At 42.3% G+C, this 15,551-nt stretch overlaps 1 protein-coding gene across 7 annotated transcripts in view; it reads left to right on the top strand.

Moving 5' to 3' along the window:
• TNIK (TRAF2 and NCK interacting kinase) overlaps positions 1-15,551 on the top strand; it is a 414,289-nt gene that overhangs the window by 329,045 nt on the left and 69,693 nt on the right. For 4 of the 7 annotated variants that reach the window (XM_049709760.1, XM_049709759.1, XM_004270549.3 and 1 more), the window contains exons 13-15: positions 5,601-5,711; positions 6,560-6,646; positions 7,734-7,922. In XM_049709760.1, the coding sequence (XP_049565717.1) occupies positions 5,601-5,711; positions 6,560-6,646; positions 7,734-7,922 (387 nt within the window). The remainder of the gene's footprint in view (positions 1-5,600; positions 5,712-6,559; positions 6,647-7,733; positions 7,923-15,551) is intronic. The other 3 variants (XM_049709762.1, XM_004270551.3, XM_004270550.3) reach the window with 1 other exon arrangement.

Raw genomic sequence — 15,551 nt, 5'->3', positions numbered from 1 at the left:
ACAGATTACAACCCTGGGCTTTTTCCAAAGATCCTGTATCCTTAGAATGATGGGTAAGCTGTACTTAGCCATATTTGCTCTGGTCCATGGTACAGAGTTTTAGATTAGATAGGAGATTGGGCTAAGTTTCCCTGTAGGTCCCAGCCAGTTCTAGACATGTTACTGTAGTTCAGTTTAACCACTTCTCCAACGAGAGGGTGTGGTAGCATCAGAGCAAATTGCTCCCCACTTCTGGGAAAATGACATTAACCACATGCTCAGCTGACAGACACAGAGGTGGCATCTTCATGAGTTTAAAGAACCAAATGACAAGTCTACAGTTTCTCGTTTATCTCCATTTTGATCTTCCCAAGGGAGATTTTGAGGTTTCAAAAGAAATGGAGGGCCAAGCTATTGTTTGCCTGTGTATACTCTTCTTTATGACTTTTTTTCATTCCAAAAAGATGCTTTAAGGTGGCTTACAAAGATTAATGCAGAAACTAAAAATAAAATAAACAAGAAAAATAAAGTAGAAAGGAACAATAAAGTTGAAGAGAAAGCAAGATGAAGCCAGGGTAGGGTCAGTTCATAGAACGCCTATACAACGTGGTGTCTGGGTGCCAGAGGTGGGTCCCCCGTCTGACTCTGAAAGTCTTAGCAGCTAAGGAAACAGGCAGACTTGAATGGGTCAAGATTCATGTTGTCCGGATTAGAGTAGACCCATTGCTCAGGCAAGCTTTCCGAGATCATTGAAAACCCGTGCACTTGGGCTTCCCTGGTGGTGCAGTGGTTGAGAGTCTGCCTGCCGATGCAGGTGACGCGGGTTCGTGCCCTGGTCCGGGAAGATCCCACATGCCGCGGAGCGGCTGGGCACATGAGCCATGGCCGCTGAGCCTGCGCGTCTGGAGCCTGTGCTCCGCAATGGGAGAGGCCACAACAGTGAGAGGCCCGCGTACCGCAAAAAAAACCCATGCACTCGCCTGGGAATGGTTGAATAGTGCTAGGAATAATGTCTGAGTTATTTATATGAATAAACTCAGCACTTCTTAGCTTTTTTCCACTCTTCTCATAATACTGTAAAATGCAATTCATGTTCTAACAGGTCATCAAAGTCACTTCTACGAGGCCAGAGCACCCTGGTGCAGTACACATCTTTCTACTGGTTAAACTTAATCCAAAAAGAACGTTTAAAGGAATAAAAGGAAAGAAGGAGCAACTCCATGGCCTTTGTGATGAACACCCATGTGTATTATTTCTCACAACTTTAATGCAATTTGAATAGTTAAGGGCTAAGATAATATGCTCTTGACGAGCTGAAGGGGACAGGATTATTTCCTCCATTAAAATGAACATACTTGAAAGTACAGCCACACAGCCTTCACCTGGCCGTGGCCTGGGGGGAGCACCCACTGGGGAAGATAAAAACTGTCCTAAAAGAATCATTCTTTAGGAATACCAGTAGAAGGCAAAGGGACAAAAAGACCCCTTGATCTATTCCATAGATCAAGGCAACAATGATTTTAGCCTGGAAAAGTTTCATAGTAGGTATTATCAGTCATTCCCCAACCAGAAAAAAAATTAAGAAACTTGTAAGAACCTATTGAATGTCTAGTTTTATGTGCTGTAATTTTTGGAGATGGCTCCGAGAAGTTGTGGATGAAAATGTACTTCTAGGGAGTTCAGTATATTTGGGGCGGGGGAGTGGGGAGTTCCTGCTAAGAGTTTAGAGTAGTTGGTTTAAGCTATTCTTTTTTGACAGAACCACTGTCATCTTTATGCATAACTCAGTGACATTTAGAATTTTTTTTTGAAAGTTCTTTCGGAATTATTTGTGCTGTGAGTTTTATCTTATTTTATTTATTTATTTATGCTTTTTTTTTTTTTTGGCCACTCTGCGTGGCATATGGCATCTTAGTTCCCCGACCAGGTATCGAACCTGGGCCCCCTGCATTGGAAGCTTGGAGTCCTAACCACTGGACTGCCAGGGAAGTCCCTAGAAAAATTTTTATTTCTTCCCTTTTCTACTCCATCCAGCTTAGACTCCTATTCCCTTATTTTCTTTTCCTGCCTTTCTCTAAGATAGAAAATAAATCCCATGCCAGTGCCAATCGTGGGTGGCTCTCTTTTTAGAAAAACACTCCAAGCCTTGTCTATGCTCAGCATAAAAGAATATTCTGGGCCGGGAGGGCGTCAGAGGGTGAAGGGGTGGTCTGAGGTTCTGTGAGCCTTTCTCCTCTTCTCTTGCTACTCCATCTATAGTATATAAAACAACAAACATCAGTGGTATCAGGCCCTTTATGGGATATAGTGAGAGGTAAAAACCAGAGTAGAACAGAGACCCTGCCCACGATCTAGATTGCAGAATAAATGAGACATTTCAAATAACCATAACATAAGGCATGGTATGCTATAAGCACTGATAGGAAGGGAAATGTACCCCCCCTGCCGAAAAAAAATTAGGATGGTACTGAATTGTCTGCTTTTTCTGCAAGTTTCTTACTCGGTTCAATTGAACAAAATCTCTGCACCTGCCAGGTGCTAGGCCCCCCGTGAGGGGCTGGTGGGTCCAGTGTGGGTCAAGCACAGGCCTTGTCTCAGATTGCTACTTCTAGCAAGAGTCATCAGAGCTTTGTAAAGGTGTCTGCTTGAGGCCAGGGACTTGGTCTTTCTCTGACATGTTTTGATATGTCCCCTCAAACAGTCCCACAGCCAGGAGGAGAGAGAGCAAACAATTTTCCTGGAAAGGTGATTAACACTGAGGCACAGCAGCTAGAAATTGGCGAGGTGCCTTCCGCAAGGTTGGGGAAGTGATTTATTTTTCCAGCCTCACCACAGGAACCAAGGCCCTGGCAGATGCCTCCATGCCTTAGCAGCAGCTGATCCAGATGAGATCATTATTAATTATTAGTCACTTTAGAGTGTCTTTTTCAGAAACTACAGAGTTCTTGGGAAGCCCAGACTCTCCTGAGTTGCAGTCAGCACTATGTACACCTTGCACAGGGACCTGAGTGGCCTGTAATTATAAAACAGTATCGATTCCTGGAAAGAGGGTTGAAAATGTACAAATCCTTCACATAAAAATCAGCTAAATCTTCAAAAGCCTTGATTATATTTTTTTCCTCAAGGAGACTGATGGTGGGAGTAAAAAACTTGAAATGTTAGCTAAATTAGGGCTGTTTCCTGCCAGGAGCCAGATCTGTACACATAATTATTTTATTCTCTGTGCTGACATTGATTCACTTCGGTTGAGTGTTGGAAATATCTCTGTTTTGGGTCTGTAATCCAAATTATTCAGTCAGTTCCTATGATGATGTTTTCTACTAGCATCTTCCTGTATTATTTTTCTGTAAAACAAATAATCACGTGTCTGGAACTTGACTCATCCCTGCCCCCCAGCACACCCCTCATTCCCATCCCTAAACTTGTATATCGCACCACCTGCCATGCTCCTGGGCCAGGAACTTCACTCACCACTCACCCTCACGCACCCCATAGTCACCAAATTCTGCCCGTTTTATTTTTGGCCTAATTCTAATTTCTGCTTCTAAGTTGGCGTCCACTACAGTCCCGTTGGAATGACTGGAAATCCGGATAGTTTTTAGTTTTTCTTCCTTTTGACTGCATCTCAGCAGCAATTACGAACATGGATTCTCCAGCTGCCTTTGCTTAGCTCATGGGTGCCCTGTCATTTTCTGTCTGGATCCATAGAATGGCCTCACATTGCATTTTCAGCTTCTAGTCCTGTCCATCCCGTGGTGGGTAGGGGCCCCCTTGAAAATGCAGGTTTGGTCATGGCATTTGATGGCATATAGACTTCCAGCGGCTCCCCATGGCCTACAATCTAAGGTGGACAAACAATTCTTCATCTGCAAGCGATAGACATTGAGTTTCAAAAGATGCAGTTTATCTCCCAAGCCTCAGAGACTGTTGGAAGAGAGCGGGTCTGGAGGATTGCAGGCACCAGCCACATCAGGAAGGCCACCTCATTCGTGGGCTTCTTTGGCTCTTTGACTATCTGTGGTTGGTTTAGCTGGGCTTGGGACAGAGAGTTTTTGTCCTAAAAAGATGTTTCCCAGGTTTTATAGAGCTAACTTCTCAGTGAGATACGGTCACAGCCCATTTTATTTTGGATACCTCATGCTTCCTCAGCAAGGCAGTGAAGTGCTGTTGAGACTGTTACAGGGGAATGGACCCTCTGATCGGCCCCTCCAAACCTTGTATTTGAGGAAGAAGAAATCCTAGTGCCAGTACGGGGCTCCAACACAAAGGGCCTGCAATGTTTCTCAAAAGAGGCACTACTGGCGTGTGGTACGGGGAAACACTTTGTAATGTGTGAGTGTCCCACACATGCCAGATGCCCCAAGGACTGGGGAATGGTACCATCCCTACCTAGGAAACCTTGGCTCCAGTCACTACTCCTAAGACATTCTCCTTACTGAGAATATAATGAAGGACTGGATTAATTATGATCTGTCACTCCTGTTGCCTCTTCATCTTCTGTATTAATTGAGTTCAGACTGGAGTCACATTGCCTGTCTTTGAAATCAAGCTCCACCGCTTACTGAGTATGACCTTGAATGTGGGCATGACCTCGGACAACTACTTAATCTCTCTGTGCCTCTGTTTTCTCATTTAAAATAGGAGACAGTAGTATTAATTACATCTACCTGAAAAGATTTTTGTGCAGATGAAATGGAATAAAGCATGAAAGGTCCTTGCCATGATGTCCACTTTCAGAGGCATAATGATTGTATGAGATGATGGTGGCTCCTGAGCTTAACATCGTACTCGAGTGACAAGTTGAAATTGACATTTAAAAGTGACTGCCCCAAAACAGAAAGGCAGCAGGGTCTATCAGAAAGTGGAGTGACCAGGTGGGAGTCAGTAGATTCTGTTTTGCCCACAGTCACAGTTACTGTGTAGCCTTGAACACGTCACTTCCCTTCTCTGGTGTTTGCTTTCTTTTTTTCTTTTCTTTTTTTTGCAGTACGCGGGCCTCTCACTATTGTGGCCTCTCCCGTTGCGGAGCACAGGCTCCAGACGCGCATGCTCAGTGGCCATGGCTCACGGGCCAAGCCGCTCCGCGGCATGTGGGATCTTCCCGGACCGGGGCACGAACCCGTGTCCCCTGCATCGGCAGGCAGACTCTCAGCCACTGCTCCACCAGGGAAGCCCCTGGTGTTTGCTTTCTTGATCTATGATACATTTGCCCTACGTGGTGTCCAAAAGACTGAATGGCATGAACATTGCGAATGTGCTTTAAAGCCTGTAGCATCTCACAAACAGTTTGATGATACATAATAAGTAACTGATTATACATCGGTGTTCTACCTACCCCTGATTTGGAAACCCTCATCAGCCAACTGGGAGGACGCATTGAATGGGAACTTCTTGGGAGACGTATAAACCTGGGGAGCCCACCTGCGTGGTAAACACTGAATTGCTCTCTATCAGCCCATCCTGGCCAATGCGTCCCCCAATGGCATAGGCGAGGAGCCCTCAGGCATGCAGGCATGTCGTTAAGAGCTCACAACCACGGTCCTGCAGCTCTCCCTGCTGGCTTCCCGACACCCTTCGCCACTGCCCGTTCCCCTCACGGTTGTCTGCTTGTCACCCCACAGCAACAAAGGCGAGAGAAGGAGTTGCGGAAGCAGCAGGAGAGGGAGCAGCGGCGGCACTACGAGGAACAGATGCGCCGGGAGGAGGAGAGGAGACGCGCGGAGCACGAGCAGGTACAGCTGGGGCCCCACAGGCGGCCCCACGGGAGCGCCAGCACCAGGCGCCTCTGGGCTGCGGGTCACCTGCTCTTGGGTCTGCTCAGGTTAAGCAGGTTTTTACTCTTTCTCAAGCAACTATTCTCACCTATTCAAAAAGTCAAACGTACAACCTTGGCAAAGCCCACTCATTCAACCTGGCTTCCTCCCCAGGCCGAAGTCCCCTGACGCGCCTGGATCTCGTGATTTTCCCAACCCTGGGCATCTACTTTGAAAGTAGCACTGGAGCGTGATAAACAAGCCAAGTGCTCCCCTTTCATCGCTTCAGAAGAGCTTTTCTACTCAGGCAACCCTGGTCTCCAGGACTTGGAGCCATCGATGCGGGCCCTTTCTCTCTTTGTTAGAATCCCATTCTGACAGTGCAGTGGAACTGCAAGATGGTTCCATTACAAAGGCAGTGCGTGATGGCATTCAACCATTATTTTACCCCTGCTGCTTGCACAGGAGCCTCTGAACTTTATAGCATTGTTAATTTCAGGTAGCCCCTAAAGAGGGAACCTGTCATGAAAAGTTTTTAAATAGAGCTCGGTTCTCCAAACCAAAGAGTAACTAACAGCAAAGCACTGAGCCATCTCAGTCCGCTGCAGTTGCAGGTAGAGGGCTTGTGCGTTTGACTGCATTGAAACGCTTTTGCTTTGGTGCGGGGTACCTTTCCTGTTTAGCGAGGAGGCGTCTGGGTATTTTTTCCCCTCCTTCCTTCCACACTTCACTTGGCAGCTCTTGTCACCTTTGAAATTACCGGTTCTTTTTCTCTCTTTCTTTCTCTCGTTGCATTCCTCTGAATTCTCTGCCACCTACCTCTCCAGGAGTACATCAGGCGACAGTTAGAGGAGGAGCAGAGACAGTTAGAGATCTTGCAGCAGCAGCTACTGCATGAACAAGCTCTACTTCTGGTAATGGGAAAGCCAAGCCAGCTGACCTGCTCTGTGTTCATCGCACGCGCGCGCGCGTGTGTGTGTGTGTGTGTGTGTGTGTGTGTGTATGTGTGTGGTCTCCTCTAACTGCCAGTCAGGAAGGAGGGGATCCTCCAAGCCTCATGGACCTGGAAAATCTCCTAAAACTTAATTCGTTTCCTGACCCAGTGTGCTGAGTCAATGTGTTTAATATACTTGTTATGCATTCTTTATTAACTCCAGCTATTTGTGAAACTTTAACATGAATCCAGCCTTATTATAAGTTCAGACTGTTTTTGAGACCCACTGTGTTTATTGCAGAGTAATGTTTGAGGTCATTTGCAACATGCTGGAATACAATCACAGCAAAGCGTCCCTCTTCCGTAAGAACCCGCTCAGCTCTGTAGTCATATTTCATTTGCAGACTATTAGTTTTACCCTTATGATGGGAACATTTTGTGTTCCCTGCTCAGACGGCTTCCACTTGAAGTACTTTTTATTATTATTACTGCCCTGCTCTCCAAATGAGCTTCTTGGTGTATCTTTTTTTTTTAACTGAACTTTTTATTCAGTGGCACTGTGATATTTTTTTAGCCTGTACGTGGTTTTTGCTAATGGTTTCGTTGGTCCAAGTTTTGTTAAACAGAAGATGATTTAGGCAGTATCTTTAGGTACTTATTTCATTTTGTACTGAATTGTACATGTTTGAATGATTTAATGACTAAACCAGGAAGTGGACGGTTCCTTATAGGGGTTGCGTGCTGACCGTCCAAATGTCCTCATTATTGCCACTTTCTTGGTTACAATTCACCAAGGGCAAGTCACTTTGCAAAGGGTGGTGTTCTGCAGGGGTTGCCGTTAAAACAGTGGTGTTTTCATTAAATGCCACATTCTGTGCAGACGCTAACCCAAAGCTGTAGTTCATCTCTATGGCACATCCTGATGTCCTCTTGTGGTTCTGTTGGTATTAAGGTCCTTTGTTATTTATCATCTCTTTTGGTTCCATTGCATGCTTCACTGGTACTGGCCAATGGTTTCCGTATGGTGATTTAGCCTTTTCTTTGTTCTCCTTTCCTGATCTGGACAGGAATATAAGCGCAAACAGTTGGAAGAACAGAGACAAGCAGAAAGACTACAGAGACAGCTAAAGCAAGAGAGAGACTACCTGGTTTCCCTTCAGCATCAGCGGCAGGAGCAGAGGCCTGTGGAGAAGAAGCCACTGTACCATTACAAAGAAGGGATGAGTCCTAGTGAGAAACCAGCGTGGGCCAAGGAGGTAAGTCAGCGAGCAAGTACAGCCTGTACCTGTGCTGTATTGGAGAAATTGGCCATAATGAGTCTCTCCAGTAAACAGAGAGTTAAACTAGTGCTACAAAGTTGGAAAATAATTCATTATGAGACACACATGCTTTGCTTTGGGAAGAACTGTAACATTATTTCTCTACCTTAATCCATTTGTTCTTCTTTTTGTAAGTAACAACAGGAAGTAGAAAATCCTTTTCCTTATTGGAATCCAATTGAGTTTGTGGCAGGAGGATTTTTAGTGACTTTTTCATGGAAGAATATGACTTAAGACTTAAGGAATTCTAGGTAGGATCATTTCCTATCCATACCTAGACCCTAAAAGTGATCATTAGTATTGTCACTAACATTCCATGTTCTGTAGTAACAGTGAACACACAGTTGGACCCAGACTTGTGATTGTGGTTCACTTACCGGGTCAGAGGTCATTTATATTTCTTTTGCAAATACTTTCAAAGTGATGGTCCTTCATTTGCTCAACTACTAGACTAAGAAAGAATTTTCAGGAACTTGACTCTGTGATGAGCTATTTAAAAATCTCATTAAAAATTATTTGAATAGTAGGAAAAAAAGGGTGGTAACCAAACGAGTAAGGCAAACAAACAAAATAATAATTCTCTCCAAGATCAACAACCCTTCTAGGAAGTCGCTGTGTCATCTCATATGCCTGACACCCTGGTTTTCAGTTCTGTCATTAATGTGGCAACTAATGATTTCCTTTATTTTCTTGTGAGCATAACTAGTCATTTGAAAGGGTGATTTATATTACTCTGCATTTTCTTCTAGTATCTTCAGATATTTATAGCTAGAGCTTATTTCAAGTTATCTAGACTGCAATATTACCAGAACCTGATTTCTTACGTAAGATCCTATTTGTATAATTTTTAATTTTCTGCTCTATCTTACGTATGTATAGAAAATGCTTGAAATTATGTTGTCCTAATGTTAATAATGGCTGTTTGTGGGAAGTAGAAACTATAGAGTTTTTTCTTTAAACTTTTTAATACTTTTATGTATTATGTTTTATTTATTTATGTTTGAATCCTTTATAATGATTTTATACTATTTTTACAAAACTAATAACCTTGGAAACTTAAAAACTAAATCTGTAGAGAAAAGTCATTCAGTGTCAAGAACGTTTTTGATCACTTTCCCTTAGAGTCTATGAATGCGATTTGTGTTTACCTATGTCTGTAACAACTGCCTCTTTCTCCCAGGTCAGTAATTCAATTTTATGATCTTACTCCCAGGCACAGTGCCAACCCCTTAATAACCCCCCTGTTCTTCCAGCTAAGCGCAATCACTATGCTGTCCAACAGCAGCTGATGTGATTCCTGGCTAGCAGAGATGTGTCACCTTCAGCCACTGCTAAACCATTCTTTAGCCACATCAAGCTGAAACCCTCAGCTAAGCCAGACTCACAGCTCATGATCATGGCAGGTATTGAGAGGCTGAAAAACTAGCCTCTCCTAAGCTAATGCCAGTAGCACCTGCAGAAATTAATGATTCCAGATCAAGACCCCTGTTTGAGCATCGCTCATGGAAGAAAGGTGGACCAGCTTATCCTATTAGACTTGGTCTTGAAGAGCAACTGAAGCCTCAGCGAGCCTCAAGGACCACAGTGAGATCAACGAAGCGATCTCGCTCCCAGAGATGTAGCCCAGCTCGAGAGTCAGGACTTAAGGTCATTTGTGTGTCCTCTCCCAGCATCTCCAAAGTGATGAGCCCCCAGTTGTCCATTACAGCAAGTAAGGAGGGCCTTAGAGACTCATGTGTACCTCGGGGCAGGAGGGGCGTGAATTCATGCATCCGTACAAGTACCTCGACTCCTCTAAGAAGTGCTGCATCACTAAATGACCTCTCTTTGATGCATGACCACCTGACCTTCAGTGCTCCCAGCCCAAGCATGAGTTTAGGAAAGGAACGCTAACAGATCCCATTGGAGAAGACCATGATACCTTGCAAAACATACCAGAATTTCTTCTGTCCCTTGTGCAGCTCCCTCATGCACAAATGTACCAGAAAAAGGGGGGAAACATAAAGCAGTTTCCACTTCCTTCTTTCCACCTCTACCCAGCATGTTTTGATTTGAACTTAAACATTTTGACTTCATTATTTTCTAATTACTGTTTGTCCTCATCATTAAATTTCCTGGCCTGTCCTCTCTCTTCAGAACTAATTCACAGTTCCCAAGCTTTCAGAAGCCATGCCGTTCCTGGGGGCAAATCTTTGCAGATATCATCAGGGCAGTTTTGTAGACCTCTTAATACCCCTGTGCTTCTCAGCCAGGCTCCTAGCAGTAAAGGAAACATAGCCAGTGGGAGTGCAGACAGCATGGCTGTGTCATCAAGCACACCCGACGTGAGGTTCCCGGGCCATCCTAAGTCTGGGCCACCTCTGGTGGGTGACATCTTCCAAGGTTCCTGGCTTCCTGACAGCTGAAGTTCTTCCTTTGGGCTTCATGGACTTTTAGACATGTGGGAACATTCTTTTAGGATTTTAGATTTAATCCTATCCTCCTGGGTGTGTTTAACATAATCCAGCTTCCAACTAACCACCTATCCATGAAACAGTTCCCAAGTCTTAGAGTGGGTATTCATATTTTAGAAGAAAGATGAAACATTTAGATGATAGAATGAGTGACGGTGCTAAATTGGGGATTGGAGCAACTGGTATGCAAATAAGTACAAATAGTTGTCTGCTTTAGTTTAATTCATCATTTTTTTAACACCCACTTCTTAAAATGGGAATAAAAATGAGTGTGAGAATCCTTATTTTCCTGATCTCTCAATGATTCTAATCAGCAATGTATGAACTTTTCTTCTGAGCTTTATTTACAGGTTTCTTTTTTTATAGTAGGAGGTAGATGGGGTTGAAAGTAGCCAGACAGTGAAATACATTTCAAGACTTTAGATATGGACAGAATTTCTAGCTCAGCAGTATCTTAATTATCAACCAATAAAAAGAACCTGGGTTAAACTCTCTTTTGGAGGTAGAATAAAAGGTACCATTTTCTTTTTCAAAGGCATCCTCTGCGAGGATATAATTTGAAAATATCCTCACCAGGGATGGGTAGGCAGCAGCTATACCATGGTCTCCTGTGATAGAGGGTCTGGGCTTTTTTGCCCCATATGCCACTGAAGACACCACCTGGCCATCTTCCACCCACAGCAGCCTCTTCTGTAATCTGCTCCCATATTTGTTTTCTAACTCAGCTCTATACCTTCTCATCAGGGTGGTTTTTCCTTCTTTGATTACTTTTCCATCCACTTACTTTTCCTTATTTCCAATCGACATTTTTTTCATTAGCAGTGTAATATTGTTATAATGTTTCATCCTCTGTGTTTTCGTTGCTTCATTTTGTAAAACATAAATCATCACATTTCTCATTTCCTTTCTTATTAATCTGTCGGATGTGGTAAGAACAAATGAAAATACTTGGTTATTGGCAAATCTTGAGCTCTTCTCTCTCTCCTTTTACTGAGTTTTCTAGTTGTCCTAAATGTTACATTGACTTTGATTTTCAGATTTCAGCCAGAAAGGAACATTAATGTCTCCATTAAAAGGAGGAGTGGGGGGCATTCTCACCCCTTTCAAATTCTCTGCCGTTTCTAGATTGGAATGGAAGTCAGATTTGTTTTGTGAAAACATCCATATGATATTCTGTTAAACATCAGCAAAATTTGAAGGTTTTTTTTTTCCCACTGGCACTTTTTGAAAGATAGATATTCCTTTTCTTATAATGCCCTTTCTTTCTAATGGTACAGATTCCTGTTTCTTATAATGGCATGTGATTGTCTCGGCCTGGCAATAATTTTTTTTTAATTTTCACCAGCACACAGCAGTGACAGAATGCTCTGTCTACATGAGTGTTGCATGAGATGGTATTTTAATATTTTTTTTAACACTTCATCATGTTCTTTCTCTCTGATGCATGCCAGTCATCTGGCCATGGTTTTATTTGGCAAATGATGGGCCAGGATGTCTCTTTATATCCCATCAGCCCATTGGACTTTGAAATCCTTGTACATAAGAACTCTTCTCCACTTGTTTTATACGAATTATTTTATATATGAGGTCCCATATTACTATTTAGAGAGTTTATGGCTCTTTTCCTTTCTTTCCTCAGTTTCTGATTATCTCTCTTAAGATTTAGCATGAGAGAGACCTGACAGGAAATAGGAAAGAGTTTGTTTGAGTTCAAGTTCTTCCACTTACGGTCTTTGTGACCTGGAAGTCTCATAGTCTTCCTGAGGTGCAGCCTCCCCACCTGTACTTCCTGTCTCAAGGTTGGGAGGATCCTGGGCAACCATGTATGTGAATGTGCCATTGAAACTGTAGGCGCTGTACAAATGCAAATGAAATACATGATTCAACATACTTCTATTTTGCTCCCAAGGCCATTGTTGCCCACAAGGAATAAGTGTTTTGCCTCTGTTGTTTCTGGTTGGGATTTCACATGAGCAGTTCACATGCATCTCCCATCTCTTCCACTTACCTCTCCCCAGTGATAGATACACACTTTTTAATTTCCCATCTCAGCTTGCCAAAGATTTGCCTCATTACTTTTAAGTTATGTGCTCCATTCACATGAGGATCTGTACTTTTCTGTGCAATCAGTGGTTAGGAGTAGATCTTGGAAAACTAGTCCAGGCCCTTATCTTTAGACGAGGTTACATTTTAAGCATTCCCTATGAATGAGAGCCTCCCCTGTCCTCAGTGGTGCCCCAGAGAAGGGATAGCACCAGTCTTACTCAGCAGCCATCTGCCCATGTGGTTTTGCCAAAAGACAGCGTGACTCAACTCTTCCTGTGCCCAGTGAGTGCAGGGTCAGAGTACCTAACGAGGACTTAAAAATCATTGGACTTCTTTCTCTTCCTCCGACATTGCCAGTAAAGACAAAAATCAAATTGTTTTGTCCAGTTGGGGAAAAAATATTCCCATACGATTGTGTTCAATTCACCACGTATTAGCTCTTAAGGCAGGCCTTCTAAGAGCTTCGTAAACCCCACAGACCCTGCAGTCATATAAAGTATTATTAAAATGCACCCATATGACATAGTAAATATGTTTTGTTGTCAACATTTAAAAAATTACTTCTATAATTTTGTTTTGAAGTTCTCTCTCAGCAGCTATCATTCATGATTGCTAAGCGAGACACTGGAAGCTATAAATTGTTCTCAAATGTACAAAACAATTTAACAGTTGACATTGATATGATGTTTACACTTATACATGTTTCAATGTATTTTTATTTATTTTGAAATTTTTTCAAATCCTGTAATTAACGTGTTTCTTTTCAGGTCGTCTGTATTCATGCAACTTTTATATATCTCAAAGGCCTTAGACATCACTCTCAGTACCCAGTGGATACCACAGTCCTGCCTGGAGCAGAATTTTATTTCTGAGACCACAGTTATTTTTTCTTTCTCCCCGTAATGCTGTAATAAATAGTATAGCATTTCTGTGGAAGTTATCCAAACCTCTCCAAAGTTATTTTAGTTTTGATGTTAAAATGATCCTTTTAATAAGAAGAAAACCTGATTCTATAGTAAAATTGATCAGTCTCTCCTAGCATTGTTCTCTGTATTTATTGATAATCCCGTCAAGTGTGAAACCCTTTGTTATAAATGTCTTGTTGTTATGCTCTAGCACCTTGACACTGTTTATCTGATGCTACTAGAACACTCTTTTTTGGTGGTACTTAAGATATTTTACAACTTCTTGGCAGCAAGAGGTTGGAGCAAAGACTCAGCTAATAGATTTTTTTTTTTTTTAGTATCATGAAAGGCAGACTGAAACATATCTTGATTGTAAGCCAGTTTTTAATCACAAAATATTCTTAATCTAGGGGAAAACACCTTCTTTTTTGTCTCACTCACTGTTCAGTTAGTAGACATAAGATGTGATGAATCAGGAGACAGGCCTTTGCCCAGTAGCAAAATAAGCAGAAAGGCCAGCTTCCTCTCTGTCCATTTGAAACTGTTATTTGGATGTTTCATTTGATATGTTTGCTCCAATACCCTTTGGTGCAAAAGCAACAGGCAGCATTATTCTTCCTAAAGACTTTAGGACCAGATTTTCTTGAGACAAAGTAGCCGGATGCCTCATTGTTACACCTGTCACATAGATTTTCAAATATCTTCGGACAAACTTCAACCCAGGAAATTTCACCACATTGGACTTATCCTGAAATAATCTGCTGAGTATAACAATAGATTATTCACACCATATATTTATGATGGCACAAACGGAAACATAGTCATGGTAGGATTTAGTATTTAACTTAGAGAAGGCATAGCAAATGTTACTAGAAGTACATTAGTGATAGCTACACTTGACTAATCAAACCCATTAACTGCCTGTGAAAATTAGCACCCCACTTTGTGCCCCATTCATTTCTAACAACAGCTTTAGGGCCCGTGTGGCCCACGGTCCTATTGGAGACAAACGTGCTGCCTTTACTGGAGCCTTGTTACTGGCAGTTGCCAAAAAAATTCTTTATCTCAAATATAATTTCTTTGTTCAAGATGGAGTCTTGGGGGACAGACTTTTATTTTTAATGTGCTGTTTCTGAATGTGGGTTTAAAACAGTCTGAGGATATTTTAAAGCTAAAATAACAATAATAGCAAGTACTCTTCACTCCCTTATAATATTTGGTTTCTAAATGTCAGGTAATAAGTGGCTATAGTTTGGATTGCCAGGTATTTATCTGAAAATGAGTCCAAACCTCTTGGATTCCTGACCTCAGACAGCAGTGGTTTGGATGGTGAGAGTTCAGATAGTGAGGGGTACTTATACATGTGATTTATCTATTTAATGATCTTCCCTGGAAATAAGAAAATGGTTAATATTTGACTAATTCCAGTCATCTGGAAATAGTCACCTTCTTTTCAAAGAGTCTAGTATTTGGAAAAGCAATACATTGCATGCCTTGGTCTCAGTTTATCTGTGGTTGTCTTTGCAGGACTTGCTCTTCTTTGTGGTCTTATCTCAAGTCAGGCTTTGTTATTTCCTTTGGTTCAATGCAATAATAGCCCATTGTTGCTGATGTAATACTTTGCACACATACACATACAAAGTATACATGTTCTGGTTTATATTCCTGGCTTTTTGCAGCTAATCTTATTTGGTATGTGGTAAGCTTCTGGGACGTGGAATTGCAAAACCAAAGTCAACTAGATGCCAGTTGTATGTACCCTGCACAGCCACGGTCAGGGAAGAGGTGTTCAAATTACCGCTAAGTAGAGGCAAGAGGGTGGTTTTCTCCACTATGGCACATGTTAACATGTTTGTAGTTGATTTGAGAGTTTTAAAAACAGACTTATTTTGTGTATGAGACTGAGTCTGCCTCTAGGAAGATTCAAAATAAAGTAGGGAGGATGGGAAAGAACAGCTCTTTTGAATTTTCCTTTCAAATCAGGAAGTAAAATAGATTTAAAAAAAGCTCTTCGCTGAGACATACAAATATGTCTTGAGGACCTGCATGTGGGTTCCATGACAGCCTCTTGCAACACAAAGATAGTGAGTCGGCAGAAGAGAGTTACGGGTCATCAGGGTAGGGTGCATTGCCCCCGTGAATTTGGAAATTACAACTGTCAA

Source organism: Orcinus orca, chromosome 5 (assembly GCF_937001465.1).
Source record: "Orcinus orca chromosome 5, mOrcOrc1.1, whole genome shotgun sequence".
NCBI classification, from domain to species: domain Eukaryota; kingdom Metazoa; phylum Chordata; class Mammalia; order Artiodactyla; family Delphinidae; genus Orcinus; species Orcinus orca.
The sequence above is the reverse complement of the archived record's forward strand: the minus strand, read 5'-3'. Positions and strand labels throughout refer to the sequence as shown.